The 18332-nt window shown below is 55.8% G+C and overlaps 8 protein-coding genes across 8 annotated transcripts; 4 read left to right on the forward strand and 4 right to left on the reverse strand.

Annotated features, from left to right (window-relative positions):
* Positions 1 to 30: 30 nt before the first annotated feature.
* Positions 31 to 1023, forward strand: ISF_06337 (Regulator of G protein signaling superfamily; the record flags this gene model as incomplete). Its single annotated transcript, XM_018849941.1, has 1 exon — positions 31 to 1023. The coding sequence occupies one exon, from the start codon at positions 31 to 33 to the stop codon at positions 1021 to 1023; it is 993 nt and encodes a 330-aa protein (XP_018702918.1).
* A 514-nt stretch (positions 1024 to 1537) lies between these two features.
* Positions 1538 to 2098, forward strand: ISF_06338 (Acyl-CoA N-acyltransferase; the record flags this gene model as incomplete). Its single annotated transcript, XM_018849942.1, has 1 exon — positions 1538 to 2098. The coding sequence occupies one exon, from the start codon at positions 1538 to 1540 to the stop codon at positions 2096 to 2098; it is 561 nt and encodes a 186-aa protein (XP_018702919.1).
* A 141-nt stretch (positions 2099 to 2239) lies between these two features.
* On the reverse strand, positions 2240 to 2827 carry ISF_06339 (Mss4-like protein; the record flags this gene model as incomplete). The annotated part of the gene is made up of 1 exon (XM_018849943.1): positions 2240 to 2827. The coding sequence occupies one exon, from the start codon at positions 2825 to 2827 to the stop codon at positions 2240 to 2242; it is 588 nt and encodes a 195-aa protein (XP_018702920.1).
* Positions 2828 to 3186: 359 nt separating this feature from the next.
* Positions 3187 to 4968, reverse strand: ISF_06340 (hypothetical protein; the record flags this gene model as incomplete). Its single annotated transcript, XM_018849944.1, has 1 exon — positions 3187 to 4968. One exon carries the CDS (start codon positions 4966 to 4968, stop codon positions 3187 to 3189), a length of 1782 nt encoding a protein of 593 aa, XP_018702921.1.
* A 665-nt stretch (positions 4969 to 5633) lies between these two features.
* On the reverse strand, positions 5634 to 7370 carry ISF_06341 (Cytochrome P450; the record flags this gene model as incomplete). The annotated part of the gene is made up of 3 exons (XM_018849945.1): positions 5634 to 6576; positions 6637 to 7080; positions 7144 to 7370. The coding sequence occupies 3 exons, from the start codon at positions 7368 to 7370 to the stop codon at positions 5634 to 5636; spliced, it is 1614 nt and encodes a 537-aa protein (XP_018702922.1).
* A 1402-nt stretch (positions 7371 to 8772) lies between these two features.
* ISF_06342 (Mannan endo-1,6-alpha-mannosidase) lies at positions 8773 to 10380 on the reverse strand (the record flags this gene model as incomplete). The annotated part of the gene is made up of 4 exons (XM_018849946.1): positions 8773 to 9357; positions 9423 to 9667; positions 9743 to 10228; positions 10287 to 10380. 4 exons carry the CDS (start codon positions 10378 to 10380, stop codon positions 8773 to 8775), a joined length of 1410 nt encoding a protein of 469 aa, XP_018702923.1.
* Positions 10381 to 12809: 2429 nt separating this feature from the next.
* Positions 12810 to 16327, forward strand: ISF_06343 (hypothetical protein; the record flags this gene model as incomplete). Its single annotated transcript, XM_018849947.1, has 6 exons — positions 12810 to 13091; positions 13117 to 13420; positions 13498 to 13514; positions 15102 to 15744; positions 15815 to 16010; positions 16072 to 16327. 6 exons carry the CDS (start codon positions 12810 to 12812, stop codon positions 16325 to 16327), a joined length of 1698 nt encoding a protein of 565 aa, XP_018702924.1.
* A 793-nt stretch (positions 16328 to 17120) lies between these two features.
* On the forward strand, positions 17121 to 18124 carry ISF_06344 (Metallopeptidase, catalytic domain protein; the record flags this gene model as incomplete). Its single annotated transcript, XM_018849948.1, has 2 exons — positions 17121 to 17488; positions 17563 to 18124. The coding sequence occupies 2 exons, from the start codon at positions 17121 to 17123 to the stop codon at positions 18122 to 18124; spliced, it is 930 nt and encodes a 309-aa protein (XP_018702925.1).
* Positions 18125 to 18332: the final 208 nt, after the last annotated feature.

The following is an 18332-nucleotide window of genomic DNA, read 5'->3' on the forward strand; positions in this document are numbered from 1 at the left end:
TGACGTTGAGACAGCCTGCATGCCACGCCAATGTGGCTGATTGCCCTGTACGACCCTGTCTTCGAGGGCGTCAACGAGTACTTCTTCCCCCCTCAGTGGATCTGCCTGTCCATCTTCTTCATGGAGATCTTCACCGTCCTCGTACCCTGCTGGGAGGTCCTGCGGTACCAGAGTCTGCACAGGGAGACGCTCGACTGCCTCGCCAGGTGGGAGTCCAAGAACCGCGAGCGCGCCCGCAAGGAGGCCAAGTCGCTCAAGTCGTCTGGAGAGAGCACCATCGTCGACACCGTCCTGACCGGGAAGAAGTCCGCCGCCGCCGCCGCCGCCGCCGCCTCCGCCTCCAGCGAGAGCATCCTTACCATGGGCGCGCTCGAGTACGTGCTGGAGCGCAACCCGATGCCCTTGCAGCAGTACTCGGCGCTCCGCGACTTCTCCGGCGAGAACGTCGCCTTCCTGACCAGCGTGACCGAGTGGAAGGACTCGTTCCCGAGCTCGGTGCGGCGCTCGGGACACGCGGACCGCGACGACAACACGCGCGAGCTGGTCCGCGAGCGGTTCAACGGCGCGCTGCGCATCTACGCGCAGTTCGTGAGAGCGCGCGACGCCGAGTTTCCGATCAACATCTCCTCGGCGCAGCAGCGGGCGCTCGAGGCCGTCTTCGAGGGCCCGACGCGGCTGCTGTACGGGGAGAAGCGCGCGCCGGACTCGGTGACGCCGTTTGGCGGCGGTGTCGACTGGGACAAGTCGTCGTCGTCGGTGGCGGCGGGCGCAGAGTCGGGGCCGGAAGGGTCACCGCCGGGGTCCGGGATCGTGGTGGTCGGCGCGGAGGACCGGGCGCAGTACTGGGGCGAGGTCCCGGACGACTTCAACGAGACCATCTTTGACGACGCGCACAAGAGCATCAAGTACCTTGTGCTTACAAACACCTGGCCAAAATTTGTGCGAGACTGGCGAGCGTCGAATACTCCCGATGAACATGTAGAAACGGGCAATGGCATTCGGCGACTGGTTGGGAAGCTATAGTTGCGGTGGTGGTGGACGACTGAAATGGCAACTTGCTTCTTCGGTACACGGTAGTTGGACATTGATTGATAACTTACATCTTGTAATCAGGATATTAATTGACTACTTTCAGCCCTTCCAGTGGAACTTGAATGATAAGAACGACAACAGGGGCTGACTAGTGGCGGGGATCAACGACTCAAAGGGCGCGGCTAGTCAAAAACCTCGGTTGATGAATGACATGGAGACAGGCCGTGACTCAGATGGCACTAGAATATTCTCTCACTAACTCTAACCGGAATATAGTGTTACTTATTCAACGGTCCCCCGGTCCCGGAGGTGGTTTCGAATTCCGGAGTGGCGGTGCGCAGACAGTATCCGCAGGCCGTTCCAAACAAACCTTTACAACTCATTAATTACTCTTCCCTACATCATCAGAAAGCCGGCTGGACATTTTGGAAATATTGATTAATTCACCAACAGCAACCAACCATTCTTGCTTCTTCTTTACACCACCACCACCACCACCACCACAATGACCGTCCAGGAACTCTCCATCCGCAAGGTCACCCTCGACACCCTCCCCGCCGTCCATGCCCTCGTCGAGCGCTGTTTCCGCAGCAAGGACGCCGCGAAGGGCTGGTGCAGCGAAGCCGAGTTCTTCACCGGCGCGCGCATCACCCCCGCCGGCATGCTCGACAAGTTCCAGCATCCCGACACCGTCTTCCTCGCCGGCTACGACCGCGACCCTTCCTCCGAAAACAAGGAGACCCTCGTAACATGCTGCGAGATTGCCCGGCGCGACCCCGACACCTGCTACTTTGGCCTCTTCGCCGTCGACCCGGCGCTCCAGGGCGGCGGCGTCGGCAGCCGCGTGCTGCGCGAGGCGGAGCGCTACGCCCGCGAGGAGCTCGGCTGCGCGCGCATGGAGATGCAGGTCATCGACCGGCGCGACACGCTGATCGCGTACTACGTCCGCCGCGGGTACGCGCGGACCGAGGAGAAGAGGCCGTTCCCGTACGAGTTGTTCGGCGAGGGCACGATCCTGCGCGACGACTTGCAGTTTGCCGTGCTGGTCAAGGAGTTGACGGCATAGAGATTTCATGTGCATTATTTCGGGGGTAGCTAGCGGGTTGCGATTGAGCAAGAAACATAGTTTTTTTTTTGTTTTCACTTTTTATAGACGGGATAAATTTAGAGTATTTTGCTATTTGCACGGCAAGCTTTTGCCATTTGTTTAATAGCAGCCTCCGGGATACGGCTTTCCGTACCGCCCGGGTCCGGGCTCCTCGTCCTTCAAAAAGTCGTAGTACATGACCGACTCGCGCTCAACCCAATCCCGCATGTCGAACCCGTCCTGCCCGGCGTCGATCGTGTGCCCGTTGACGCTCAGGTAGCACCCCGTGAGCTTCGCGTTGGACCCGGCGCCCGGCCCCGTCGGCCGCCACACCTCCACCGGCCCGGCGAGCCCCAAATCTCCCGACTGGGCCTCGACGACGTGGCCCTCGCCGGCGAATATGAAGCAGCGCACGCCGCACACGCGGCAGAAGAAGAAGCGCAGCGCTCCGGCGTTGCAGCTGCGGTAGTCGCCGAGGTCGGCGATGGCGGGTGACAGCAGCGCAAAGTCGTCGGCGGGTACGGGTGGGCGGACGTGCATGAAGCCGGACTTGTGACAGATGGTGCAGTTGCACCGGTAGACTCGGTCGGCGGCCGGGCTCTCGGCGTGAGGCGGGCGCGGGACGGTGAGGTACACGGTGTATCGGACCGCGCCGCAGTGGCAGGAGCCTTGAAACGGCCGCCGTTGCGGCTTGGCGTCTGCTTGCATCTTGGATGGCAGGAGGATGGACTTGGGAAGTTGGAGCTGTTCTCAGCAGGTCGAGGGTGTTCAGGCTCTTGTGCTGGGTTGCAACGCTATGGGAGCGGCTGAGGAACGTGGCGTTGATCAAGTCTGCTTTCAGTTGGGCAGAGGTGCAAGTACTTCACGCTAACAAGAATCATCATCGTGCCTCGTGTCTGTCATATTGCGACGCTAGCTAATCATTCAACGCCGCCCTTTATAGCAAATCTGAAATGGTAGAAAGTAATCCAAATGTCCTCCTGCGCCGTCATGTTTAAAGTGAAAAAAAATATGGATACACAAAACTAGGATACAATGCAGCTCCAAGATTGCGGAGAGGGCGAAACCTATTCGTCCTCTTCGTCCTCTTCGTCTTCGTCTTCTTCTTCATCATCTTCATCCTCATCTTCGCCAGATTCGACCGCCATGCCGTCGATCAAGCCATTTCCATCACCATCCTCCTCGTCTTCCTCGTCGTCCTCGTCTCCTTCGTCGTCCTCTTCTTCCTCTCCTTCGCTGTCCTCTTCATCCGACGGAGAACGTCGACTGCGACCGCGGATCTGGAGGCGACCGGCAAGACTGGTGCGCTGCGGCTGGTCATCGTCTTCTTCACTGCTGTCGTCGCTGTCGTCACCGTCATCGCTGTCTGGGATATCCACCACTTCCACCTTGCGACGCTTCGCAGGGCCGCTATCCTCGTCCTCATCCGACGAAGAAGCCTGCGACTCTGCGGCCTCGGCGGGGCCCGGCTCGTCGTCGGAATCAAGTACGTGGACGCGCTTTCGCTTCGCGGGTCGAGTGATGGGCTCGTCACCATCATCATCATCCGAGTCAACCAGGATACGGCGCTTGCGCCCGCGTACTGATGAGCCTGCTTCGTCTTCCGACGGCTCGGGACTTGAGAATTGGTTTGGTGGCACACGAGCTCCGTCGCTGTCGTCGCTATCGTCGCTTCTCCCATCATCGAGGTGTTCATCTCCGGACTCGTGGAAAATCTCCGGTTCATCGTCGTCGATGCCGTCGCTCTCGTAAGCATCAGCCTCCTCAATTACGCCATTGGGCTCGAAGTCCTCATCGATATCGGATTCTTCTGTCTCGCTTTCGCCATCCGAGCCATCATGGTTGGCGTCATATACTTTTAAAGGCAGATAGTCTGTGGCGACATGCTTATCAAAGAGTTCGAGGCCGGCTTCCGTGTCAAAGACGACCATAGGATAAATGTTTACTCCAGCGTCTTGAAAGGCCGCCTTTTGTATCGATGTCAAGTTAGTCGTAGCCCACTTAGGAACGTGAGCCTTGGTGAAGGAGGGATTTCGTTGGGCATCGGGCCAACAGACGAGCTTCGTGAAGTCCTCGCCATAGCCCGGCTCCTTCTGAAAAGTCTCAATGTAATACTGGCGCGCGTGACGTGAGGCGCACCAGCGCAGACTATTACCACTGCAGCGTTCCTCCTCCGTATAGAAGAAAACGCGCTGGAGAGATCTGAATTTGCGCAACCAAGAAGTAACATCTGTTTCCGCCCCGGCGAAAAAGTTTGCGTCGTGGAGCGGCAGGGCGAGGTTGGCAATGAATTGGGAGAAACCATCCAGGCGGACCTGGGTAGTCGTGCCCGGAGTAAGTATCCCAAGTTCAAAAGGAAAATTTGGAACACAGTCGAGCATGGCGATGTCGGTCTTGAGGTTTGCACACAGCGTAAAATCTTGGCCGTTATCCTCGATGAGCAGGTCGTCGGGGAACTTGCTCTTGGCGATGGCGCGCGACTCCTGGTTTGTGGCCATTACGCAGCGCAAGGCGCACGTCTGATCCTCAAGGCCCAGCCCCGGGGTGACGACCCTGCAAGGTGATGATCTGGTGGGCGAGAGGCTATCATCCAAATTGAAGTCAAGAACACGCGGTGCGCCGAGTAAGTCAGGACAAAACAAGGTCCAAACGCGTACACGAAGCTCTGGGGGCAAGCGGTTGAATGGAAAGGGGTCAATCTCCTCTTCGTCAGAGTCAGACCCTTCGTCTGTAGATTGTGCGGATTCTAAGGCCTCGTCGTCAAAGAAGCCATGGTCATGAGCCTCGTCTTCAGATTTGCTGAGGCTTCCCTCGCTGGCAGCGCGAGTATGCCGCCTTTGGCGGGCCATCTTGCGCGTTGGCAAGTTCGGTGTGGAATATTCTGCCAGAAATCTCGATCAAAGGGGAAAAGGGCCAAGAGGCGGTAGAGAGAGGATATGTGTTGAATGAAGCAAGATGGAAAGTTGCCCGTTTGTCGATGGAAATCTTTGGGATCAGTAAATAGCGTGAACAAATGTTACGATAGTGGGGCGATAGGCGCTAGGCCAGCGGCTTTAGCGCGTCATTTCTGCTCTTGAGGGTGAATGTAGAGGACTTTTAGCGAGGGAGACCACTAAAGCACAGCATGTTAGCACCTGTAGCGCTCTCACGGGCGCGCGCATGCCGCCTGGAGTGTCTAAGACAATTGTGAGGGAAGGGCACACGGTAACTTTGACCCTAATAAACGAGTACATGATACATGCTATTCAAATATGGATATGGATAGCTACAAGTCTCATGACACGTTTCCTTGTACCAAATTCACTACGGAGGGCTGTGGTTCGGTAAGCAAAGGTAAACGGACTGTGCTCGCATCATGAAATCAAGTGAAAGTAATGTAGTGTAAAGAGTGCATAATAAGTTACATATGTATAATCCTTGATGTACAACCTTTTAATGTAAAAGCACGCTCTCAACCCAGCCAGTTGGGCCATACCTTGGATGCCTTGGAATACAGGCACCGAAGTCAAGAATCCTACCACCCGGGCCTTTGGTTCTCAAACGTTACATGCACCGACCCAACATCCACGCGCTTCGTCAAAACCAGCTCCGGATCATGAGACGGCTCCGGCACGCCGGCCACCATGCTCCTCCTCGGCCTGCAGACGCCCTGCCCGCCGTTGAGCGTCTCGCCCCGCGCCGGCGCGATGTCAAACGTCAGCAGCGTCTTGATAATGTTGAGCATGACCACGTTAAACACGACGTAGCGGCCGGGGCACATGAGCACCGTCGGCAGGCCAAACGCCATGAGCCGCCGCACCAGGCCCGCGTCCACCCGGCCCTCGGCGTCCAGGAAGCGGTCCGCGCGCAGCACCTCGGCGTCCTGGCCCCAGCCGTCGCGGCCGTGCTGGTGCGGCAGCATCGGGGCGACGACGAGCGCCTTGCGGCGGAAGGAGAGCAGGCTGCCGCCGGGGAAGACGGCGTCGTGCGTGACGAGGCGCGTGATGTTGGAGTTGGCGGCGTACAGCCGCAGCAGCTCGTACCAGAAGGACATGAGCAGCGGGCAGGACTCGCGCACGCGGCTGACGTCCACTTTCTTGCGCTGGCTGTTGGCTGGATCGGGGCTTGGTTCGACGAGGGCGTCGACCTCGGCACGGATGGCGGCCATGAGCTCGTCGTCGGCGACGAGGTGCCACAGCGCCCAGGTGGTGATGTTGATGAGGTTGGGGAAGACGCCCATGATGAGGGAGAAGGAGAAGTCGTTCCAGCCGGCCTGCGGGATGCTGTACTTTTGCAGGAGGATCTTGACCTTGCCGATGAAGCACAGGTCGTCGCAGTCCGGCTCCTCTTGGTCGCCGCTGCGTGGCGCGTCGAGCGTGCTCAGACCGGCACGGACGTGATCTCGAGCACGGCGAAAGGAGCTCGGCAGAAAGAGCGTGAGAGGGTGATAGAAGCGGCGCAGTCCGCAAAGCATCGTTCTAACTCGTGAGCGCATATTCCTATATGGCGTCTAGTTGATGGACAAGAGAATAACATACCGGAGACTCTGTCTAAACTTGGGGTCGTCGTAGGGCCCCTTGTCTCCCCAGATGACGGAGCCGACAGACATGGCGATGCCGTCCGACACCCACTCTGCGAGCTTGACCGTGTTCGAATCATCCGGGACAGTTCGCTGCCACGCTTGGTTGATCTTTCTCTGGACTTGCGCTCCGAGCTTCTGCACCTTTTCGAGAGTCTGGAGCTCATCGCGGAGGAGACGCGACAGCTCCCTCTTGAAGGGGTGCTTGTCCGGCGTCATCATGCTCTCCTCGCTGGCCTTGTTGAAGTGCAGGTAGCCGCCGAAGCCGACCCAGAAGGCGGCGGTGAGGCTCAAGCCGGGCGTCCTGGCGAAGAGCTTGGTCATTTCCGTGTCGGAGGCGTCGACCACGTAGATCCTCTGCGTAAAGAGCTGCGCCACGGACACTGGCGTCGCCTGGCTCACCCTGCACCGAAATGTCAGTCGCTAATGAGTGGCAAGATAATGACTAGCAGTGGTGAGGTCATACGAAAGCCGGCCAAAGTATTCTTGGAAATCAGTCCTCATAACTTGGAGTACATGGCCAATGTATGGGATCCGCGACGATATCGTGGGCGGTTCGCTCGTCTTCTCAGCGGCCTTTGACGGCGCGCGCTTCGCGAACAACGAGCCATAGAGTGACGCGGACAGCGCATAGACGCCGAGCAGTAGAATTATGACCCTGATGAGGCCAAAGGTAAAATCCGGTTCCATCATCTTCACTAAGCGGCGGCCCGCCACCGACTACCAGAACATGAACGTTGAGTGATGAGGGAGGTATCTCAGCGAGACAAAAGAAGAGCAACGGGCTCGGCCATGGGGGGAAGAGCAGCCACTCTCTATAAACAAATGATGCGATAAAGATCCTCTACTGATTGATTGGATGGCCCTACGGAGCGGCGCATTGTGCGCATCAATGCGCGCCGGCTAGATTGCGACAGGCAGCTACCAGTCTAAGTTACCAATCAACTGCTAACGGATGGTTCCGCAGCAAGGAACACGACCCGAGACTGACTGTGACATGGGGAGCACTCTTACATACAGATTTCCAGTACACCACCCAGCCAGCACCAGCACATGGCATGGTGAAGGGAAGGGTTGCGTGCGAACTGGAACCTCGAACGCCGCTGTGGAGAGAGACCCGCCTCTATTTGCTGACACCCCTTGATCTTTCCTCGGCGAGGGCTAGAAAAAGTATATGACGTGGAGGGAAAGGAAGGCGAAGCTGGATCCGAACCAGGTCATAACCAGCGCGGCTTTGTTACGTAGGCGTTGCTGACGCTCGCAGCTTGAACCTCGGGCTAGCCCCGAGGCCTCAGTGAGATAGGGCGACGAGTTGCGTCGCCTGAGTAGACTAACTTTGCATTCACCACGCCGTTATTCTTGGTACATCCACGCAGATCTTCCCTTGGCGATAGCATGGCAATCCTGTCGGTTCTAAGGCCGTTGGTTTCTAGAGCCCGTTGAACGCCTGCACCTCAAACCTTGGTGACATCCAGGTTTCGACATGGTGTTTTCTTCACTGTCTCACATCGGCCGCGACTCCGGCACTCGCCGGCTGGTTGCATCGGCCTAACCGTGACCAAGAGCCCGCCGTGGCGCCAGGTTAGCGTCGGTGGCCTAGGATCGGCACAGTGGTCGGTCGACAGGGTGTACGGAGCTTTGGGAACCTTGGTAATCTGTACGGGAGTACGCCCAACGCCATTCAGGTAGATTCTCGGCGTGCCATTGGTCTATAACTCGGTGAGACAACGTGCGCGGTGGGTGGTCTATTCCTGGTGCAAGGTGATGGATGAATCACAAGCCACGCCCGCTGCAATCGTGAAAACATACACGTAACTTAGTCATGCAGACCTGGGATGAAACTGGGCCGAACAATGTTTGTGATACAATGTACAAAGGGGAAAATGTGTGCGCAAAGATTGCGCGGCCCGAGACAGCACAGCACAGACAAAATGGCTCAATCTACAGACATGACTGGCCTGGAGATCACTGTGCAAAAGAACAAGATGGTCAAAAAACGAAACGCCAATTCATATAGTTACCCCAAAGTGAAAGAGGAAAAGAAAAAAAAAATACGCCGACTAATAAATATGAGACATGCCCGACCTCGTCTCACTCAGTCCATGAAGCCCATCCAGAAAAACGTTGCCAGCGCCCCAAAGACGAGCATCAGCGTGATGATGCCCGCGCCGGCCTTGTCCGCCGTCGTGATGGCCCTCGGCGGCCTCTGCCCGTTGTCACCACCCGAGAACCCGCCGTTCGGCGAGCCCTTGCTCGTGCCGCCCGTCTCGTTGGTCACCGGCGCGTTCGCCTCTCCGATCAGCAGGCTCGACACGGCCGCCAGCACGTTCATGTACTCGCCGGCGCCGGACGTCTTGCCCACGGTGGGATCCACGAAGGCGCCGCTGCTCCAGTAGAAGCCGCAGGTGCGGCCGGTCTCGCGGCCGGTGCACTGGTTGACGGCGGCCTGGGCCGACTTGGCCAGCGCGGGCAGGATCTTGGAGGCCGTGTGCGGCGCGACCTGCGCGGTGACGGCGAGCCAGCGGTGCACGTAGCCCTTGAAGGTCAGCATGTCGGGCGAGCACACGCCGCCGGGCGGCTCGCACTGCACCTCGTACAGCGTGTCGTTCTTGATGAAGTGCGACAGGAGCGAGTCGAGCAGCTTGTCGACGCGCTCGCCCCATTTCTTCTCCCCGTTGGTCTGCGGCGGTCAGTATTTTTTTTTTTTTTTCGAGCTTGATAGCTATGTGCCTCGGTCCGACTCACGTAGTTGTACATGAATGCCGCGCCCTGCGTCAGGATCGCGGCGTTGTAAGAGTATGTCTGCTTGTTGATGTCGGTGCAGTTGTGCGGCACCCGGCCGCCGTCGTAGACCAGCCAGTTCTCGTGATCGATGTATCCGACGTTCCAGAGCCAGTCCCAAGTGTCGCTCGCGTGCTTCGCGTATGTGTCGTTTTTGGTGTATCGAGCCAGGCGCGATCCAATGTTGAAGAAGCAGCCGTTGGCGATGGCTAACAGTCCAGTCAGTGTGGGTGGCTCGTTAAGAAGCAAAGGAGGCCAGGCCAGGCAGGCAAGCTACAACTCACTGTTCTTATACTCGTAACCAGCGTTGGCAAAGGGAATCTGCCATCGCATCCCGCCGCCGCAGTACGCATCGTGTCTGCTCGGATCCGCCTGCGTCGCCCAGACGGCCTGCGCCAGGGCCAGCCACTGCGGCTTGTCGGCCGGGGGGTCCGGGAACTTGTTCTCGGCGGCGAGCATCGCCGTCATGCCCCAGAATCCTTGGTCGTCGTTTCCGAGCGAGGCCGTGTGGTTCCGGGGCATGAAGTCGCGGTTCTCGCCCACCTGGTGCAGGATCCCCTGCATGACCACGTCGTTGTAGCTCGTATCGCCCGTTAGGTGCCAGTAGTCGATGTATGTGCCCATCATGGCACCGCCCTGCCACCAGTAGTAGGGTCCCTTTCCATCGGCTGGCGGCCCTGGTAGGATTCCAGGTATTTGTCCCGTCTTGTTGCCTTCGTATAGGAGCATTAGATCGTACGCGACCGTGCTGGCGGTGGTTTTGATCGCATCTGTTGTTGCGTCAGCAATTGGGCCTTCCTCTACCCGCAAGCGGGGAAGAGCAATAACCTTTGGTATCAATTTTGTAGTATTGTGCTTGAGCGGCTGTGGATAGACCTAAAAGCAGCAGGCCTGCCGATAGAGGTGTTGGTGATGGAAGCATCTTGGTGTGTGACGATAAGGTTTAGTGGACAACTCGAGCACTCTTTGGCTGGTCGAAAGGGCGTCGGAATCAGACGTCGAAACGAAAGGAAGTCGTGATGGGCAGCGAGTATTCATGCAGTAACAATAATCGTGTAGATAGCGAGAGTAACGTCGTTATAGACACTTTCGCAAACGAGTTGTCGAGTCGAGTCGCGGTGAGGTGGTGAGAGAGCTTCAACTAGCCGACAGAGGTGGTTTGTAACGAGCGGAGTTTTTCGCGAAAGAGAAGCAAGAAGAAGAAGAAGAAGAATAATAATAATATCAAGTTGGAGAAAAGTGCAAAAGAGAGTCTCTAGTAAAGTCTATACAGAGGTTGAATATTGAAGAATGGCGAAAGCGGGCGAGAGAGAGAGAGAGAACAAACAAACGTTGGATGATGAAGAATACGAAATTGAGTCGAGGTAACAAAGGCGGCTCAGACGGGATGGGACGACCCCAGAACGCAGGCAAGGCAAAGCATTATTACATGCTTTTATTGGCATTTCTTATTTATCCCCCTCCCCTTGCTATTGGGACAAACTCTTGGCATCGCATCCGAGTTTCAAGTGTGACAACTCTGCGCGGACTGCGTTTTGGGGGTGGAGAGGCAAAGCCACCCCCCAGACTGGCCAGCCGCCGAACAAAAAGGTCAAAAGGGTCAAAAAAGGGTGCGAAGAATCACGTTGGCCCAGAGAGACTCGGTGAGCCAAGAAACGTCCGCTGGCTGGGCGGCTTCAATTCGCTGGGCAGAGCGTGGCTGAGCACATTCAGGTGGATGTCGCTCTTGGCAGAGGCTGGCCTTCGCCAGGCTCCAATATGAGTCGTCTCGTTTTGCTATGGGGGGCAGTTCAAAGGCTGTTGATATACAGAACAAATAAGTGAAGCACGAGTCCGCCGCAGATGAACTTGTCCTATCCATCCATCTCATCAGCATGCATCATCTCGTCTTTCCACATGGCCGTGTGACTACTGCCTAACTTATTAGGCGCCGGGCTTCTGGCAAGCCCTGCGCCAAGAATACCGCCCCTGAAAGCCAAGATCAACCCTAAAATTGGTGTAGCTTGTTTGCCATGGAAGGGAGCCTGCAGATGTCTTGCAAGCCAAGCACCGTGCCTTGGCGTTATGTTGCACGCGTCAGCGCAGTAAGCCGATGGAAAAAAGCAAAAGAATAGGAACTGAAGGTTACTCTTGACTAGATTTCCAATTTAAAAGTATCTCGGCAGCAAGGACAGATCGGACAGGGCACAACGTTGACATGAGGGGTACTTGTTAACTATATTATTAAGGTTTCTTGACCCCTGTAAACCGCAAACTTGGCCGCTATTAATAGCACACACAGCCACCTACAATCTAAAGGCAGTCTCACTCATCACTGTCTCTTTCTTTCTTTCGTCCTTTCTTCCTTTCTTCCTTTCTTCCTTTTTTGTTTATCTGGCATTGAGAGTTGCTAAAACTCTTCATGCGCAGTGCAACCAGGGGTCGCCTGAGTTGTTACCCCAGACACACCAACTGGCCGTAATAAACGGCCCGAGATCGATCTTATGCAGATGGGGATCATTTCCGCGCGTGTTTGCTGCAAATTAGGCGAATGCATGATGATGCTGGTCTGGCATGAAGAAATGCATGGAAATCGCCCAACCAACTAGTCGGATGAATGCATAAATATTCGCAGAGTTCCTCACCAAGGAAGAAGAAAGAAATGCAACAGAAACCGACACTCTTTTCATTCGCATCGGCCAAAACTACTCAGGACTTGCTTGCCATGGTCAAGGTAATAATGTGTTACATCGGTGTAATTAGATTGCCGCTGTCCAGGTATAAGCACTAAAACATCGCATCGAGAAAACCTGCCACAGGAGACTGGATTTACAATCTGGCTATAATTACCTGCCACAAGGGGAAAAACGTCACGGCCATCATTGGTTGTGCATCAAACTAAACTTGCTGAGACGCAGCTATCAAGATCATGCCGTTGTCCGTCCGAGGCAGTATTTCCGGTTGGCGGGGGGCGGGCTACTCACGATGAGTATGTAAATCTCTATGTTGTACATGGAAAAGTGATGATATGCATTCCTTGCTGGTCATTATTGCTCTCCCAGGGCATCCGCAACATTCAGCGTCAATACTTCAACTCACAAAATGCTTTGGACACTCCCAGCTCTCCTTCTCATGGGCAGTGCCTCGGCACACACTGCCGCCTTTGTCAAGGGCATGTATTGTGAGGTAACCAGCTATCTCGATCGGGCAGACAGACTCTGACCCAAAGCTAACCTCTGCAAGGGCGGGCCTGAGCTAAACAACTACAACCCCCAACTCCAACACGCCGGTCAATCCTCTCTACCAGCTGACCAAGGATGAGTGGTGGATGCAAAAGGTATGACATTCCTCGGGAACCTTGATACCAGCATAATGATAATTAATGTATGGAATCATCGTCAGACACTAGGGTGCCTCAACAACCCGCCCAAGAACGGCGCCTCGGTCGCCCTCCCGGCCGGCGGGCAGTTCACCGTCGAGCTCGCCCACAACCAGGCGCAGACGAGCCTCTCCTACAACGGCGCGCACGCCTCCGAGTGGCCCGACGGCCAGAGTCACCCGGAAGACTGGCGCGGGCCCGGCAACCCGCCCGACTGCATCCAGGACGACGGCGCGATGCAGGCGCACGACCAGGCGACCCGCGGCGGGCACCGCGTGGGCCATATCCTACGAGTCGGAGCTCGGCAAGGTCTCGATGGAGAACCTGGTCGTCCTCTCGATGCTGGAGCACACGCCGTGGAAGCGGCTGGCGACGTACAAGGTGCCACGGGACCTGCCGGAGTGCCCGCCGGGAGGCTGCTACTGCGCGTGGCTCTGGGTGCCGGACGGCTGCGGGCAGCCGAACATGTACATGGCAAATTACAGGTGCCACGTTACCAACAGCACGTCGAATAGGCGGCTGGCGGCGGCCAACGCGCCGGTGTACTGCAAGGACGACCAGTCCAAGTGCGTTGCAGGGGCCAAGCAGATGATTGCGTGGAATCGTAAGTATAGACGCTCTGATTTTCCTCTTTTTTTTTTCTTTGAAAGGCATTTTTGGACATGTGCTAATACCGCGCAGAAAAGGAGGGAAACAACGTCGAGACTCCGAATGGTGATGGGTTTTGCTCTGGGTGCTCAGAACGACATTTTCTAGTGAGGGCGGGGGCATGAAAGCAAGAAGTGTTGACAAGGTAGATATATCGTGATGGGAAATTATCCTTTGAAATTAAAAATGATAATTAAATAATCCCGCGACGAGCCGTGTCTGAATCTGCGACTTTGTGCTTGCATATGTGGAGAGACCAATCATTTGCCGACAGCCTCACCTCTGCATAACCATGACTAGCAACCCCAGCTTTTCATCGTGGCACATGATGCGAGCGCACCAATCGCAACGCCTCAGTTGCTAATTCAGGCCACTCTTTACCCGCAGCGAGATTTTTTTTTTATCAACTCAGAGGCATCGTAACAAGTTGAGGTGCCTTAAAGCGGCTGGCTCTCACTAGGTAGGGCCTCGCCGAGTCAGGCTTTCGCTCAGGTAATCAAAAGTTACCTGGTCGGGAAATCTCCGCCGGCTTTGCCCCTAACGAGAACTCTACACTGCCAACCTCACAAACGTCGGGCTTCAACGCAACAAGAGTGCCAATCAGTATCGAGGAGTGCCAGTCCTCTTGTACTTATTATTACTATTATTACCTCTCTTCAGATAAGAAATCTCCAGTGGACAAGTTGATGGTAGATTGTCCCGCGGGCACTGCGTGGATAAAAAAGCATGCCCGCAATCAAATATCCTTGCGTGCAGTGCAAAGGTGAGTGGGCTCGAGCTGCGAGTGAGGCGGGGAACTATTTATTAACCAATTTTCAATAATGTTCTAGAAAAGCACGTTAAATGTAAGAGCCAGCTCAGTCTTTCCGAAACTGGAAATCGTCGTCGGCATCGGAAGGAGATTCCAGTTACTGACCTCGGCAGGCGATGACGAGAAGCCAAGATGCAAACGCTGCCAACAGAAAAACCTGCCCTGCTCACGGCCTACCAAAAAGACCATTTTCAGACACGGCGCCGCGGCACATTTTGACAAGGATCAGAAATGGGTCAATAGCTCGGCACGACAATGTAAGAGACAAAGACGGCAAGGGAACGAAACAGCAGCAGCAGCAGCAGCAGCAGCAAGCCGGCATTCAATTTGCTGACTAGCAGCAGTCCGTGTTCAAACGACAGGCGAGACGTCTCCAAGAAATGCAGATGACGAGTCTCCGACAAGTTTCCGCAATATAGATTCCAGTACAACGGCGGCCGATGCCACATCCAGCCTCTCGTCGTCGCATTCCACTCCAGGCGAGCGCCCTGAAACCTCACATGGTACCTCTCATAGGTTCTCATCATCATCATCAACATCATCACACCCGCCGAGGACTACCCCTTTGACAGTACCTCGACCCAATATCCCACCAATTTCCTACCTGAATTCACCCAGTCCACCAGTTGGGCTGCCAGGCATTGCCAGTCTCACAACGCTGCCGCCGGGGCTCGAGCATCAAGACGTTGCAAACTTGCGCCAGTTTCCCCTGCAGCAAGTCCAAGAAGCATGTCTTCTCCGTTATTTTATCGATGAGATCTCACAATGGGTACATACACCTAAAGCTGCTACGTCTTGTGTCGCTTTAGCTGATCTGATTCATTAGTTTGACCTATGTGATGAAAATCGACACTTTCAGCTCGTCGTACCTATCAAGGCTAGAAAACATCCGCACTTGCTCAACGCCATCTTTGCCGTCTCAGCACGGCACCTAAGCCGTCTGCCGCAGTACAAGACACCGCAAGGTATCCTGTACCAAGGGCAGCTTCTCACCCAACTCGGCAATAATGACGCGGTTGAGTACATGCTCAAATGCATCCCAGCATTCCGCCGGTTTCATGAAAACGAAGACGACGATTTCCGCGAAAGCATCATTGCCACCGCAGTCATCCTACGCCAGCTCGAGGAGATTGATGACGAGGACGAGGATGCGGACGACGACGACGACTACCACGTGACGGGAGTGGACGGCCATCTCCACGAAAAGCAAATCAACTTCATGCCCATTATCAATGCTGTGCTTCGCGACCCGGCATCTCAGGCCATGTTCGGACACAGGAGCCTCATCCAAGCCGCGTATTGGTTTGCTCTGCGACAGGAAATCTACCACTCCTTCACCCGTCGGAAGCCTCCGCAGCTGGACCTTCCCCCAGAGTACTGGCAAGGCGCGTCCAATGTGAACAAGTCAGTCATGCACACTGTCCAGGTAGCGAAATGGCATTGGGGTAGGGGAACCGATGACGAGTTTTGTAAGTGCAACTATATACACTTCACTTGATGGACCCCAGGATGCCCCTTGCTGACTTACCGTGCTCGCAGTACGCCTGATGGACCAGCAGAGCTTCCTAGAACACACTGTGCTCACAAACACGAAGCCTCTATTTGAGAAGCCTGCAGACAAGCGACAGGGCGAAATCTTCCCAACAATATGGTACACTTCGCATATTGAGCTGACCAGCATTCAGCAGTCGCTCATGGCCCGATCCGTTCTGGTCTCTGAGAACCCGTTCCTCAAGTAAGCACAACGAAACATGCTATATATATATAATTGTTCTTAGCTCATGCTCGCAATCTAGGCAGCAACCCTCTTCGCGCTCTAGCTGGCGCAAGGTCGAGAACGAGGTGCGCATGCTGATGCTTGACCTCTGCGGCATCGCGCTGTGCCATCCGGCCTGTGCTCCGGCGCTGGTCAACGCAGCGATTGGCATCCAGCTCTACGGCGATTACTTTACAGATCAGTATGAGCGGCTGGCGCTTCGCAGCGTGGTGGAAAAGTACCGCGATGCACATGCTTGGCCGGTCCGACGGCTTCTCGAAATGTTTACTACATGAACAGTGAGCTCTGTCGATACGTTGACAGTACACACGGAGGATTAATCCCGGCATTAAACTAAAAAGCATCGAGATCCCGACTAGTCCCCGTCTTTCTTCTACACGGAGCCGAAATTGGGCATTACTTGGCACTCTAAAGACTTGGTTGCCCCGACGTCCTGCCGTGATAGCCCCAGCGGGCTCATACCACGTTCAACATGAAATCAATAAATTCTGCGGCCGAGAAGCCGCCGCTCAGTCCAAGAATAGCAGCATACCTGTAAGCAGTAGCCCTAAAACAGGTGCTGTGCTTTTGCAGAAATTGGGCACGGCAAGCTGCCAAGAATCTACATCACGAAGAGGCTTGCTTGCGGAAGTCTCGGGACCGCAACAGCACAAAGCCGGCGATTATCATGAGGCCTTTGCCCGCATCGAGAAGATTCTTGCGCCCGGAGGTTCGGTCACGCTTATGCAGCAGCCAACAGGCCAAGTCCACGGCTTCTGTCCAAGTGGACTTGGGCTTACAAGCACCAGCACTAGTTGGCACCAACGACTTGACGTCAGTTGGATCTATTGGACAGAGGCCTTCGGCGTTGACGGTTTTAGGATATCGTGAGACTGCACTAGAATGAAAAGTTGTCGGCCCTATCAGCTGGCAGTATAACGAAGACGGACTTGGCAAATTAGCTGCAATTCTCGCACAAAGAGAGCCGAGATGATTATAAAAGCAGCGTCCTTTGCCCTTGAGAGGCAAGTTTGCTCGTCATCCTCGACATCCATCTTCTCTCACATCACCGCTTCTCTATTCTTCATTATGCTTGTCAAGGCTTCCGCTGTTGGCTGCGTCCTCGCCGGCGCCAGCCTCGCCCTCGCCGGTAGCCCGGACAAGCCCGAGATGAACCCGGCCTTTGACTACGGCCGGTTCGAGGCTGGCCTGCGGGATAACCTGCACCCGACGCATTCCACCTGGGACTACTGGGGTCCCGGCTGGATCCCGCAGTCGTGCAAGGACATTGCTACGAGCCACGGCCTGAGCCCGAACGACTTCACCATCTTCAACGTGCACTACGACGACTGCCAGGAGGGCTGGACGTTTTGCCGGCACAAGGACGCCGGGGCGTCGGAGATTGACATGATTGACATTTTCGGGCGGGCTCCCGTGCACATGCGATCCTTTATCCGGTGAGTTGGTCTTGTCAGCTCTGCAAGAGACTCTCAGCCCTAGTGATGGACAATGGCTAACTGTTTCTTCCCAGCCATCTCGTCGCCACGCCCGGCCTCCACGACGGCGCGGCTGCCTTCACCTTCTCGAATGGTGACTGCGTCGTCGAGAGCGCGCCGGACCTGAGCGTCATGCTGCACGAGATGTCGCACAGCCTCGACTGGCACGCGCTCCCCCAGTATCCCTCGCCCTTTTCCAGCAGCAACGAGTGGCAGAGCAACTACGCGCAGGACTCCAACACGCCGACGGCGTACGGGCGCACCAATTGGCTAGAGGACTTTGCCGAGGCCGGCAAGGTCGGCGTGTTCGACAAGGTGGTGCCGGGCGGCTTCGGCAGCGTGGCGGGCAACTGGGGCCAGGTCTTCCACCAGTACGCGACGTACCAGGGGTACCTCGGGGACACGATCCTGCCGGGCGGCACCTGTGACAAGCGCTTCCCGAACAGCGAGACGGTGCCGATGGCCGGGAATAGTAAGAGGATGGCGGCGGACTTGGGGGAGAAGCCGGATAACACGATCAAGGCGGACAACATGACGCTCATCCAGATGCGGCCGGAGATTGAGGGCCAGGTTTCCATCTGCGAGCATCAGCACTAGAGGGGTGTGTTCGTGATTTAAATAGGAAAACTGCACATATTTTTCAATCCATCAGAGTCCTGTAGGCAAGACGGCACTTGTACAGAGAGTCACGGTCGAATGTCTCTATATTTTGTATAATTTAAAGAAATGAAAAACAGAAACTGGCAGTTATCTGGCAAGTGAAATTATCCTGCTTCCTCTGTATCGAGAATATTTGGCCAGCATT

This window comes from Cordyceps fumosorosea (genome assembly GCF_001636725.1).
Source record: "Cordyceps fumosorosea ARSEF 2679 chromosome Unknown scaffold_16, whole genome shotgun sequence".
In the NCBI taxonomy this organism is placed as follows: domain Eukaryota; kingdom Fungi; phylum Ascomycota; class Sordariomycetes; order Hypocreales; family Cordycipitaceae; genus Cordyceps; species Cordyceps fumosorosea.